Source organism: Zeus faber (assembly GCF_960531495.2).
Source record: "Zeus faber genome assembly, chromosome: 13".
NCBI classification, from domain to species: Eukaryota; Metazoa; Chordata; class Actinopteri; order Zeiformes; family Zeidae; genus Zeus; species Zeus faber.
Window position 1 is genome coordinate 14,467,628 of NC_137198.1, and position 14,522 is coordinate 14,482,149.

Sequence of the window (14,522 nt, forward strand, 5' to 3'; positions counted from 1 at the left end):
GGAGAAGGCGCGGGGCAGAGCCCTGGGCGCGGTGGACAAGTACCGGCTGCGGAGGAAGTTCCCACTGCCCCGGACCATCTGGGACGGGGAGGAGACCGTGTACTGTTTCAAAGAGAGGTCCCGCAACGCGCTGAAGGATCTGTACAAGCAGAACCGGTACCCGTCGCCCGCCGAGAAGCGGAACCTGGCCAAGATCACCGGGCTCTCTCTGACCCAGGTCAGCAACTGGTTCAAGAACAGGAGGCAGAGGGACCGGAACCCGTCCGAGGCGCAGTCCAAAAGGTACAGAAACCAAACATCCCTTCTGCTTGCTTTAACACGCATCATATTGCTGTAAATAAAATGAAATCCTTCGGGTGAATGAACAAAAAAAAAAAAAAAGGATTTCACGGACAAGGACGCGCCGGTCTGCTTCACCACCCAAGGCTTTTATTTGACCAGGCGCGCTCTGTAATGCGTATCAATCATTAACTGTAGATTATTAAGAAACGAAATGTGTAGTAAAGTACAAGCCGCATGCTTTTAATGTTTTGAAATATGAAGCTGTTGCCATTCAGATCGGGTTTCAAGGAGGCTTGGAAACAAGGTGAAAGCTCATAATTTACCAATACGCCTTTGTTTGGCGCATTTCTATTTCAATATAATTATTTTTTTATTCGTGTTTTTACAAAGGTAAAAAATACATTCAAAGCTTTAAACCAATAAGCGAAAATATCAACTATATTTCTGCTGTGTGTGTGTGTGTGTGTGTGTGTGTGTGTGTGTGTGTGTGTGTGTGTGTGTGCGTATTCTTGCGTGCGCACCCACTGTATATCATTTATTACTTTGTTCTCGTTGACTCAACAGGAGTTTAAAAGCTTTCTTTTCATCCACTACAAAGACACTGGCTACATAACTTTGTCTTCTTTAATGTTTTCTTCTCTGTGAACAAAGCTCCACCGCACCTGGTGGAGGTGACCTCTCTCTCTCTCCCACACACACAAGCACGCACGCACGCACGTACGGGCGCGCGCGCACACACACACACATGCACACACACACACACACACACGTTTCCCTCTCTTCCTTTGTCTCCCTGCCCTCTATACCTCTATTTATCAATCTCCCCTTTCATTATATCCTCTCTCTTTCTTACCCAGCCAAACAGCATACATCCAAATGTAATATTAATTAATTTAAGCAATTAAAAAAGGCAATTAATACTCAATAACAGTAGTATTTTGAAGGCCCGCTCTGTTTTCTCAGAAGTGTGTGTGTGTGTGTGTGTGTGTGTGTGCGTGTGTGTGCGTGTGCGTGTGTGTGCGTGTGCGCCTGTGGTGGGAGGGGGCAAAGAGGGGAAAATGCAGCTGTTTGAATCACTCTTGAAAACAACAGTAAAGTTTTTTAAAGTTATTAATGCTATTGCTCATGAACTGCATGGAAGAAATACATATGAATATGAACTGAAAATGTATCACCAGTTAAAAAAGAAAAAATAAACCACCAATACGCTTGGATTCTTTTTGGGGCCATTTGTTCTGTCATGGTACGATTGCTGGCATTTGTCACGCTGGAATTTATTGCGCCAAATGGCTTCCCATCCACTGTTGATGGTCCTTGTTGTCAGTGCAGCAATCCGTGACCAGAGGGATTGCTGGCTCCAGGAAAACAGGTCTAAACATTCACTATTGGGAGAGTCTGTTTTTCAAAACCAAAACCATATCAAAGTATCAAGACTGGTCCTTCTCTTTTCTCTTAATCACAAAGGGGAATTCACTTTTGTGGTTCTAATTAAGTAGGCTATGATTATTTACACAACGGCTGCGAAGAATGTATTTCATTTTGGGAGCATATAACCTTGAATGGTCAACTTGTATACAAGCATACGCTCCTATTATTTCCATGTACCGTATTTCACCACGACACAAATCTGTTGTGCAAGCGGAGCATCTGAAAGGGGATCGACCTTCATGCGTTAAAGGCATTTTTAAGTCACAAAAATGTTATAACCCACAGCTTGTTTTTTTTGTTTTTTTTATTTCTCTTTTACAGTGAATCTGATGGAAACCACAGTACAGAAGATGAGTCCAGCAAAGGGCAGGAAGAGTTGTCTCCGCGTCCACTCTCCAATTCATCTGATGGGACGATAACCCACGGGAGCCTCGCTCTTCAGACAGGGCATTTGGACAGTGGGGTGGTTATCCAACAGATTGGGGACATCAAGATGCCTCCCGGTTCGGGCGGTACGGGCCTCTACAACGGGAGTTTAGTGAACAGTAACACCTCCCCTCCCACATTTCACAATGGTGGCTCATCTTACCTACACGGCCCCAGCAACATTCTCTTCAATGGGCTGAATTTAGGAATCCAGCCCTTGGCCTTCAACCCCCTGAGGCCTTCTGGAGGAGTCCTGCTTGGGGCCTCTGGAATGGACATGCACATGCAGTCGGGACAGGACAAGGGGCTGGGCAGCTCGGGCGAAGAGTCTTCCCTGCAGTACTCCTCCTACTCCGGCTGTGTGAACGGGACAGAGGTGAAATTAGAGGGGGTGCACAGTATGGCTGCGCAGAACGGGGGCTCCTCTGTGTTGACATTCAGCTCCTCTATGGGTGGCTATAGCCTTGTCCAGGTGCCCAGCGGAGTCTCTGATGGTGACGCAGGCTCACTGCTCAACAGTGACGTAGGTCTTCCCCTGCTCCGGCTTCCCTCTGCCACCTCCTCCACAACAATCACGCAAGGTGGGTTCACAACGCTGGTTTGACATAGGTATTCTTTTAGTACAGATTTGCCTTGGATTTACCTTCATGAGAAACTTCTCAAACACTAGGCCCAGACCTGCTCAATCCTCCGTAAAAAGCTGGTTAGTAAACAATACTCTACAACAGCCAATATGTCTGCACTGCTTTGTTTTCGGCTGTTTTATGTTTGGCCCAAATGTTTGATATTGCCCGTAAAGAACACGCACACACACAGACACACACACACACACACACACACACAGACATAGACACACACACGCACACACACACACGCACACACACACACACACACACACACACACACACACACACACACACACACACACACACACACACACACACACACGCACACACAGGCACCCACACACACTTACAGTGGTGGTCCTCTGAAACGCTGGAGATGAATTAAATACAGGTTCTGAAGTCACCATCACTCATCATCATTAGACTTATGATCTCCAGACCAGAGAGGAGGGGGATGTGTTTCATGCAATCAGCGGGCCAAGAAATGTGGGGAAGGAGCCATTACACCACTTAGTTTGACATAAAGCAGAGAATGTGCCCCAGCATGAATAAAAGGAAAAACTAGAAAAAAGGTTTTTACAATAGCCCAGATGGTCTCTAGGGTATCACTGGTCTGGCCCAAATAACACTAAGTGTGTGAGACACACAACAGCATTATGAGGTTGCGTCTTGCTGAAAGTTAAGCACATATTACAGTAATGAAGGAAATGGAGCTTCATATATTGGGATATGAATTCCTGATCTATTTAAAAAATCATTAGTCTTTTGTTGACCTTTTATTCCATCATCTCAGGTACCATGCCATTGAACAATGTAGCAGTGAGTTCATCAGCCGAGGAGACATTTCAGCAGCAGGACAAGTTAAACATGACCCCCCTGCACCACAGCACAGTGCTCTATAGCATGGGCAGCACAAGCCAGACCTCCATCAAGAAGGAGCCCTTGGAGGGGGGTGTCTACTCCTCATACCACCACGGGCTCCACCTGGATCCCAGTGGCCAGATCAGCTACACATCCACCTCAGAGGAGGTCGCTTCCAGCCGAGGCCCCACCTCGGCCCCGAATGTCGCCGCTGTAAGTTCATCCAGCCCGGAGCCAGAGGTGTACACCACCCTCACTGTGAGCACGCCCCTGATGGCCCAAACGGACCCAAGCAGCCATCACATTCAGCCCGCCGAGTATCTCGGAGGACACGAGGCCCGGTCAGTGGCGTCCGCACATCTGCTGGGCCCCTCCATGAACAGCAGCTACATGAACCTGTCGGAGAACAAGGTGGATGGTTCGAGCTCGGGTGGGGTGAATGAGATGGTGCGGGTCATGTGCGGACAAATAGATGCTGTGGAAGGCAAGGAGCTGGCCAAACTACAGACAGTGCAGATGGACGAAGACATGGCAGACCTATAGCCAGAAGATATCTTCCTTCACAAGCACTCGTGTCCACCCACCTATTGAAACGGTGACTCTTTTTACGTTTGTGTGTGCGTGTGTGTGTGTGTGTGTGTTTGTGTGTGTGTGCGTGTGTGTGTTTTTATACCATTCATTTTCTTTAAATGTTAAATTATTTGCAGTCATTGTATTCATTTGACTTTTACAATGCACTCTGCTCAGATGCAAGCCCTTTCGGTTGACGCTGTGAATTTGTCATATGAAAAACCTATGTCATATTTTGAGAGAAAAAACTCCATCCATAAAACACAACATCACGACTGTTACTTGTGAATAGAAGTACTATGAATTGGAGCCTTTTTTAAATGTGCATTTTTATGGACAACACCTGCTATTTGCTGTTGAGTGGACATGATCCGCAGAAGCAGGTGTTGGAATGCCCTAGGTCATGTGACCGGGATGTTCCTCCAAACTAAATGCGTCATATGGGTCAGACCAAAAAGGTCATTCAGAAGGGGGAAGAGGGAAGCGTCTCAGTGAAAACGGTCACCTAAACCACTGCAGCTTAACCGAATGACTGCACAGTGCACACACATTAAGTAATTGGTCTCTCATCAGGCAGACAATGTTGTTTTACCTCAAGTGAGCTCCTTGGAAACTCAAAATGCCTCTTAAGTCACTGGTAACCCACAAGCCGAAACGTTGTTCCTTATTTAATCACCGAAGAATGAATCAACACGGAAGGTAGTGTTGATGGGTGTTATACTGAATGTGCCTTTCTGCAACATAGATTGACAGATTGCATTGTTCTCTTTCGGCATTTGCACTATGGCAACACTTCAACAGATGCATGAACACGGTTTAACAGTCTTCATATAGGTTGGCTTGTTAGAAACATACAACCCCTCGACAAATCTATGCAATTTCACTCGCCGAATCTCATTTCAATACCAGAGAAGGAATCACCGGTGAGACCAAGAAACAGAAGGGCGATCGAGGGGGCGCGTTGTTATAGGTCGTTCGCCGCATATTGTTCATAACGCAGCCGACGTGTGTGGACGCGACAACGCTCTCATGTTCCGTGTCGCTGTGTCTCCTCAAACGCGAATAAACGAAGTGATATGTTTTTCCCGAATACCCGAATGAAATTATCTACAGTGTGCCTGACACACCGACAAGACGGAACATCCTGAGGTGACTCTGATTACATCCCCTTGTAAATCATCACAATCTTTCAAACACTAGTGCCTTTCTTGTTTCTTTCTTTTTTTTTTTTTTTAATGAATGCAATCTCTGTGGTAGCCCCTGGGCTGGTGTGCAGCCACATTAAAGCTCTTGGAGACACAAGCTATTCCACCACAGGCACATTTCTTGGCTGCCAGGCAAGGGACAGATACGGGAATGTGCAGCCCGTTTGTCAAACTTGTCTGGTGCTTCTCACAACAGCGGTCTAATTCCACACGTACATACATGACCATAATAGTGCATTTCGACCCTATGGCCAAAACGCACCAGACTCCTCTTCTTAGTGTAACCCAGGTCCTCATGTGTTGAAAGACTAGTAGCATTTTCCTTTATCGGGCTGAAAGAGACTCTCCCTCTAATTCGAAAAGGCATTACAACAGAAATATCCTCAGTGCTCTAAAGTCACATACTACCAAAAATGAGCCACAGGCAATAGTGAGATACTGCTTGTCATTTATTTTTGCTTTTTTTAATTTTAGTTTGAGTTATATGTTTGTTATATGAAATGATGTGAATGTATTTTTCTAAATCACCATACTGCAATAAAGGTTTATATTTATAAAAATATAAAAAAGGGATGTTTTCCTTTTCTAATTCAAATTCATGAAGCTTTTTTTTTTTTTTTTTTTTTGTTTTTTTGTTTACGGCATGAAATATCTCTCAACCGCATCAACACGTATGACACAACCCTCCTACTGAAGGAGACAGCTGGTCTCGTATGTCTTCCTAACGTTTAAGAAGCCTATGTAGCCAAACCTTTCCAGGATGGGGGCGGCTTGGCGAGCAGTAATCCAGAAAGCCTTGTGCTGCTTTCTGCAAACCTGTAGTGATCGTTTGCACATGCCTGGCAACCTGGACTTCATTAGCCTTCCTTTTCTCATCCCAGCCCCCGTAATTCAAATAAACAACAATGAGATTTCCAGAGGTAGAGATCTTATGGGTGGGGGGTCTGCAGCAACCCACAGTCCAGTCCTGTACGAGAGTCTTTCCCCTGGCCCAATGCTGAACAATTCCCCTCCACCACACACACACACACACACACACACACACACACACTCAAGAATGAATCGGCAGTGCTGTCACTCATATAGACTCTAAACCTTAAGAAATAACTCGTCAAAATAGCTAGGGGGGGATCCTCCACAAATTCACAAATCTCACCCAACTCTCTCGGCAGGCTCACGACTAAAACGGAGATAACAGATGGAGAGAGCGAGTTTGGGCAAATGGACACACGACAGTGGATTTATACACTTCATCTTCACTGTATTATATTGCTTGGACTTCTCCATGGATTTTAGTCAGACGTCCTGTGTCATCTAACTGATGACCCAAATAAACAGAAGCTGTTTGTCTGTGCTCGCTGTTGGAGCACCAACACAAAAAAGGGAGACAAGGGAGAAAGAGAGGGAGAGGCGGGTGATGGGGATAAAGTTACCTGTGCACAGGTGACCTCGTCGCCATGGGCATTGGATTAGCTGATTGGTAGGTATCAGGTAACTCCTCCTGTAATATTGAAGAGGCTGAAAACAGCTTTGTTGGAGCCCAGAACAATGTCCCATTTGCAACGGGAGCCTGGTCTCACGGGGAGGGGGCCACACAAAACTCCAAAATCCACTGGTGAGTGGTGCCTCTTAGAGACAGAAATAGGCAGAATCATTCCCTGCCCAAATGCTTATATATTTACCAGAAAAAATTATTTACTGATGTTAACTTAAAATGTAATTTGTTGTGACGTACACTGAATTTAAAATGACCTAAATCCTCTTTATATAATTTTCAATAAAAATAAAGAAGAGAAGTGAACCCACTTATCTTAATAGTGACACTAGCAGATGTATTATTTTGCCCAAAATTGAAAACGGGCAACATGAAACATACATGGTCAAGCAGTAAAAGCAGGGAACACCCCACCACCACCACAAGCTCCTACCCAGAACCCGGGCCTTATTAAAAACGCTGACCTCTGATCTTTTCGATGGTTTCAAAGCTGACATTTAATGCGGTGCAGCAGACTGCAAGCCATATGTAACATGACCCAGGGAGCACGGTACTCTAGTGCTCCACGTCCCACTAATGAGAGGGCAGGGGTCGCAGGGTACCAGGCGGCTCAGACCCACCACCACTCGTAGGCAGCACCTTCCCTATACCAGGCACCGGGGAAGAAAGTCTCCGTCCTCACCCGCCGTCTGAAATTTAAAAAAAAAAAAGCGTGCTTGTGGATTATTCTATCTGCTTCTTTGTCGGAGAAATAATGTGGGCACACATGTCAGCTTCGTCGCGGGAGAGGAGGGATGCTACCTGGCGTAGTTCAGTTGGTGGGTTCTGCACAACGGCACAGGGGTCTAATGGTCTAAAGCCGCAATGGTCAAGTTACCTTCACTGCACACGTTTTATTAGAGTGAGAGAGAACGAGAGAGAGAGAGAGAAAGTGAGAGAGAGAGAGAGAGAGAGAGAAAGAAAGAGTGATCACACATTCGGTTGAAATGGGATAGGAGCGAGCACACCAGCTGGAAGGCTGCATCACGTCCGCACAACGCCGATCAAATGATAGTTCCCAGAACACAGCAGGCCTAGCAGCAGGAGCCACACAAGCCTACCTGACCGTGGGCGGCTATTACCGACTTTTATTCATATAAAGTCCAAATAAAACCTCCCAAGTTTCTCATTTGCAACTGTCAGATTGCGTTAAAATCAATGATAAAGTGTCAAACGTAATTGTTGTTGTTGTATTTTCTCGATATGGTGACGTTGATAACAGCCTGGCGCCCCCTCCCTGCCGGTAGGAACACAAGGCACTGAACTGACTGTTTTGGTTGGGTCTTGTGTTTGCTTTTTTCATCATCTGATCACAATCTTTCTTTTCTGCAACCTTCAAAAATGTAAACCCCACAACAAAATAATTCCCCTAGCACACAGATCTTTATCGATGCTGTCCGAAAATCCCACCCCAAATGCTAAAGGACATAAGTGTGTATTTGTGGAGGTGGTCCTCTGAGGAAATACGTCATGATTTTGATGGTTGTGTGTGTGTGTGTGTGTGTGTGTGTGTGTGTCTGTGTCTGTGTGTGGGAGGGTAGTAGCCCCTGTGCACTTGTAGCAGGTCTAATTTTCCAACATGACAGGAAACTCTGTTAAGCTGATAATTGCAGCTCCAATTTCATTTAACTCACTCACGTCAACAGTTGTGTTTTGTTTTTTGAGAGAAGGCACGGGCTTTTTAGTGTCTTTCAATTTACGGAATAAGATTTTACTGCTGGCCAAATTAAAAAGACATTTTCGAAAGGGCCTCCGAATGATCCAAAAGCCCAATGAATGACTAATAATGTTTTTTAAATGTAATTTTGTTTTAAAATAAATGATATAGGCTTACCAATTAGGCCTACATTCTAGGCTATAAAAGCCTTGACATTTTAAATGTAACATTTAAATGTGTCTTCTTTGAGGATGCGGTTATTTGAGGTTATATAAATAGATTAATGGAATGATCGTTCGTTGATTGGCGTTAAATTAGTGGTAATTCTTCCTATTATTTTAATGAAGAAAGAAAGCAGGCCTATTGGTTGAAACGTCAGTTATACCAATTGATAGCCAATTAATGATATTCCGAAGTCCCAAAATACTAAAGGGGGGGAGCCAGACATTCCCCATTATAAGGATTTTACAGCTGAAATAGCACTTTGATTTAAACGTTGATTTAAAAAACATCTGTGACGGCCTAGTTCGGTGGATCCTGTCTTTCCTTTCTCAGATTATGCTGGAGTTGTTTTTTATCTTTTTTTTGTTTGAGGGGGATACTTGTTTTTCTTTTTTTCTGTGTGTGTGTGTGTGTGTGTGTGTGTGTGTGTGTGTGTGTGTGTGTGTGTGTGTGTGTCAGCGGAGACGTGGTCTTTTCAGAGCGACATGTTTATGGAGTGTTTCCTAGCGAATCGATCGTTTTCCCTCTGTCTTCCTTCGCCGTCCCCTCCGTGGCCGGAGGGGCAGGGCCGAGCCACATCTTGAAGTAATCCCGACCTGGGATCGGTCTCTTCCCCCCCTGGCTGCTCCGGGTTCAATGTGCTGGAGACATTAGAGAAACCCGAGAGCCGCTCATCAGACAGCTCGTTTGTCCGCGAGCCGAGGTCCGCGGGGCGGGGGGAAAGAGAGGGGGGAGAGCGAGGGGGAGAGAGGGATCCACGGGACCGGATCCGCCGAACAGCCAATCAAGCGGGCGGCTCCGAACGCTCCGAACGATCGTTGGGATCGTCACAATTGGCAGGATCCGCGTCTATTGATCACGCTCTATTGATTGTTTTATTTGTGTTGTGTGAATTCCACGGATATGGGCCGATCAAGCAATTTTTGGTAAAGCCAACTTCAATGAAATTAATTAATGAAATTGAATGAAAATGAAACTATCTTGGATGTTACGGTGGATAATCATGAATAATTCCCTTCATTTTACAACATTATAAATCATTTATTAAAAATGATAAATAATAAATAGCTATTAAAAATTATAATGTTTTTGCTCATAGGCTAAATCTACTATTATATTAGATGATCATAAGCCGGTAATGTCGAACATGATGAAAAATGGGTATTTGTAATTCATTGAAATATGAAATAATTGATTGACAATTTGGTCCAAGTCGTATTTGTTTTGTTGAATGTGGATAACCAGCCCTCTCGTTCCATCACAAAGCCCCATTCTGTGTGTGTTTTTTTGCAGGTGCCTGGCATAAAAACAATAGCCTTTCAGCAAAAAAACAAACAAAACAATAACAAAAAAAAACATCAGCACAAAGAAAATCCTCTCTGACAGTTTACGACAAATTCCCAGTAAATAATATTTTCCAGACCTAACTGTGATCCATAACATATTGCCTGGGAATCTAGTTGCAAATCCTATAGTGTAGATAAGGAAATGTGATCTATGTTTCAAAACAACAACTCCAGCACTGAGAAGCAGTGACATACAGAACTCATTTACTAATGGATTGGTTTAGTGTTTCACCCCACAAAACCTCGGAGACAGTGCGGTGCCCATCACGGGGGCCTGGAACGTTAAAAATGGAGGATTGGGCTTGGAAAGCTTAATTATAAGAAGGCCTCGTTCCCCCAAACACAGAGGTGATGTAGAAAATAAATATGAACCATGCAGCAAACAACGCATGAAGTTTATGTTCATTGTGATTGTACATGAACCGAGCCGCCATAGCTGTTCTATTCTGCTGACAATATTTGTACCGTTTTGTTTAATTACAAATAAAGGGTGGATTTCAGAATTAAATAAAGAATGCATTAAGTTTGCCAATGTGCTATATGATACATAATTAGTTACATAAATTGCTTCAAAATATGTGGGGGTATTTGTTTGATATTGCAATATTAAAATTTCAAAAATTGTAAATAAGAAAACATCTTATAATCACCGATGTTGCTAGTTGGTAAATTACACTTTAAGAAATTAGGGCCAACTATCTGATGCATCCCTAGAAGCTGAACGACGCATTTCCTAATATTCAATAATTATTTATATTATTTGGAAAGTAAACAACAACTTTGTATTTTCTTTGTATTTCTTTTTCGCACACTCCTCACACTGACGCACACCCACACGCGTGCGCGCGCGCGCACATACACACACACACACACACACATACATACACAAACACACACACACACACACACACACACCCACACCCACACCCACACCCACACCCACACACACACACACACAAATTTCTACTTGAATATAGCCCATAACATTTTGGCATAGGTTGCCCAAATAAACGCCAATAAGGACACTGCCTAGCTGGCACGCTTAGACTTGAAAATAAAAGGAAGTTATTAAACTATATCGCCTCATAAAAAATACTTCCCAGTCTAATTAATAGACTGCATTGCAATCTGCATGTGATTAACGCAATGGGCGTTTACTGTGATGAAAGGGAATCCAACGGTCGTGCACATGCAAGACGACTCTGTGTCGAATATATACATATAATGTATATATCCACCCAGAGCGGAGTTAAAACGCCTTTAAGACCTGCGTAATAATTGATCAGCCTTTAAGGTGTTCCTCTGTCCCCCTCCGCGCAGGAGGAGCGGGTTTTGGGGGTGGGAGCGCTCCGGTTTCAGCCCTGACGCACTCCCTCTGGGGAGGAAACGGAGCCGCAAACCCAGTTGCGCTCGGCTGCCAGGGTATAGGGCAGGAGGAGAGCCAATCAAAGAACCGCACAGGCTCCCTTTAAGCCTGACATATCTCCAACAGGAACAAATTGTCCCAACAATCAACATACGGATCTCCCGTGCGCATCGGGGGTGGAGAAGGATATTTCGCGGACGGGGATTTTGCGGGAGTGCGCGTGTTGGGGAAGGAACACGCAACAACAACAGCATCATTTTTTTTTTGGGGGGGGGGGGGGAACCGGACACCAGAAATCAGAATAATCATGTCGATATTGCCGTCGTTCGGGTTCACCCAGGAGCAAGTGGCGTGCGTGTGCGAGGTGCTGCAGCAAGGGGGGAACCTGGAGCGGCTCGGCCGCTTCTTGTGGTCCCTGCCCGCCTGCGACCACCTCCACAAGAACGAGAGCGTCCTCAAGGCGAAGGCCGTGGTGGCGTTCCACCGGGGCAACTTCAGGGAGCTCTACAAGATCCTGGAGAGCCACCAGTTCTCGCCGCACAACCACCCCAAGCTGCAGCAGCTGTGGCTCAAGGCGCACTACGTGGAGGCGGAGAAGCTGCGCGGCCGGCCGCTCGGCGCCGTGGGGAAGTACCGGGTGCGCAGGAAATTCCCTCTGCCGCGCACGATCTGGGACGGCGAGGAGACCAGCTACTGCTTCAAGGAGAAGTCCCGGGGCGTGCTGCGGGAGTGGTACACGCACAACCCGTACCCGTCCCCGCGGGAGAAGAGGGAGCTGGCCGAGGCCACCGGACTGACCACCACGCAGGTCAGCAACTGGTTCAAAAACAGACGGCAAAGGGACCGGGCGGCGGAGGCCAAAGAGAGGTATGTTGTTTGGGAAAAATATATATTTTTGGCATTTCAATTTATTAAAGATGTAGTTCTTCGAGATTTAGTTGAACAAACAATATATTTATATGCTATGTGTATTTGTTTCAGTGGTTGTACAATATTTAAAATGCAATGCCATTTGCTGTCAATGATTGATTATTTTTCATTGGATCTTAATAATCCACTCAGATGGTGTTGTTAAAAAAACATTTGGAAAATAATTCAATTAGTAAGCCCCTAATTTAATTAAATGTTTTTTTGATGATGGCCCTAACCCTGCTCAAATATTTTTTCCTTGTTTTGTTTTGTTTTATTTTTTGTTTTTTTTTATAGTCGTCTTTTCAAGATACATTTACATATTATTATTGTTATTGTGCTAAAGGTCATATTAGGTGACATTTTTACTATAATTATGTATCGTCCTCAAGTCTGGGAAGAAAAGACTGCCCGCAATCCCAACAGATTGCAATAAATGACGAATGAAGAAATGATCAGGAATTGTGGATAATAAACATCTCTGAGGGTCATTTGATTTTCTATTCAAAGGACACACGCGTTTTATTATAAAGATAAATGACCTTTTTAGGCCATCCTCATTGGGGCCCAGAATAAGTCCGACTTTCTGATTTATGGCTGTGTGTTTTCTCAGTAAATGTTGATCTAATTCCAATATATTTTCCTGTAGGGAGAACAGTGAAAATAACAACACGGGCAACAACAAACAGAACCAGCTGTCTCCTCTGGACGGCGGCAAGTCGCTCATGTCCAGCTCGGAGGACGAGTTCTCGCCCCCGCAGAGCCCGGACCAGAACTCAGTGCTGCTGCTGCAGGGGAGCATGGGCCACCCCGGCTCCTCGTATCCCATGTCGGGCCTCGGTGCAGCGCAGTCCGTGCACGGCATGCACGGGCACCCGCATCAGCTTCAGGACTCGTTGTTGGGACCTCTAACGTCCAGCCTGGTGGATTTAGGCTCGTAGAGGCTGAACACTTCTTTTGCAAGAGACTGATAAGTGTATCAGACCACCACATTTAATGAAATAACACTAAGATGCATTATGATAGACTGGCGTGTCTGTTGTTAAATTGGGTTCAAACAAATAACAATAATAACAAATTCTTTTTTTTTTGCGCTTATTCTATTCTATACCCACTTATTATAGGAGGTTTTCTGATCTCCTGCTTATGGAAATACAACCATGCCCCCACCCCCTCCTGCAACTCTTAACTCAACGAAACACTTAACTGGACTGCCCATTTGCTTAATTTATGATATTTTGTTAAGATAAGAAAAGAAAAATTGCAACTCCCGGCTATGGAAACTATAAGAGGCACCGTTTTCATTAGAGTAATGAGAATTAGTTTCCAATAAAACAAAAGTAATGCATTTGTCTTATGTGTGTTATTTGTATACTCAGTTTATTGCAGTGAACAGGGTTATATACATTCTACCTATGATAAAGTCTAACCCCCCTAGACATAAAACTAATCAAATAATTCGGACACCTAACAATAATCAATCAATAGTCTATTGATTAAGATAATCATCCTTATCAATAAGGATGATTAGCGAATTATTTACAAGTCCAGATAGGACTCACATTCACTATTTGGTTATTTAATTGCAGGCGTAATATATAAATGTGTTGTTTTTTTTAATTAAATCCTATTTATTATTTTCTAATTTTTGCATCCTGTTTCAAATTGTGTGGTCCGAAAAATCGGCAAAAGAGCCATTGCAATTTTAAAAGGGTGCATGGTATTGATAAATAATTGTATATTCCGTGCAAAAGTGTGTACTCGCATACTGATCCAAAAACACACTTTATCATGAAGTAAAATGAGACCAAATGCAGTAGATATCTTGTTTCTGTACTTTAAATTCACAGTCCTATATACGCGGAGCCTGATATTGTCGATACGCGCCTGAAAAAAAGCCTTGTTTATTTGACTATAAACTATACTGGGTTTATAATGCTTCAGGGAAATTTTGGGCAGACTTCTCTGTGGATCATTAGACCGGTGCTGCACTGTTTACTTTGCTCTCCAGGAGTTTGTTCTTTCTGTTCTGGGCCATGAGGAGCGGAATTATAACTCACACCTATGGAACCAAGCCTGACCGTCGTCCA

At 44.3% G+C, this 14,522-nt stretch overlaps 1 protein-coding gene across 1 annotated transcript; it reads left to right on the plus strand.

Annotated features, from left to right (window-relative positions):
• Positions 1–11,689: 11,689 nt before the first annotated feature.
• Positions 11,690–13,780, plus strand: LOC307239113 (homeobox protein six1b). Its single transcript, XM_080012382.1, has 2 exons — positions 11,690–12,390; positions 13,082–13,780. The coding sequence occupies exons 1-2, from the start codon at positions 11,831–11,833 to the stop codon at positions 13,371–13,373; spliced, it is 852 nt and encodes a 283-aa protein (XP_079868508.1). The 5' UTR covers positions 11,690–11,830; the 3' UTR covers positions 13,374–13,780.
• The last annotated feature ends 742 nt before the right edge of the window (positions 13,781–14,522 follow it).

Bases quoted from the DNA above. Each gene is read 5' to 3' on its own strand.
- LOC307239113 (XM_080012382.1), top strand. From the start codon at position 11,831: ATGTCGATATTGCCGTCGTTCGGGTTCACCCAGGAGCAAGTGGCGTGC. The intron at 12,391-13,081 runs GTATGTTGTTTG...ATTTTCCTGTAG, and splicing joins GCGGCGGAGGCCAAAGAGAG to GGAGAACAGTGAAAATAACA.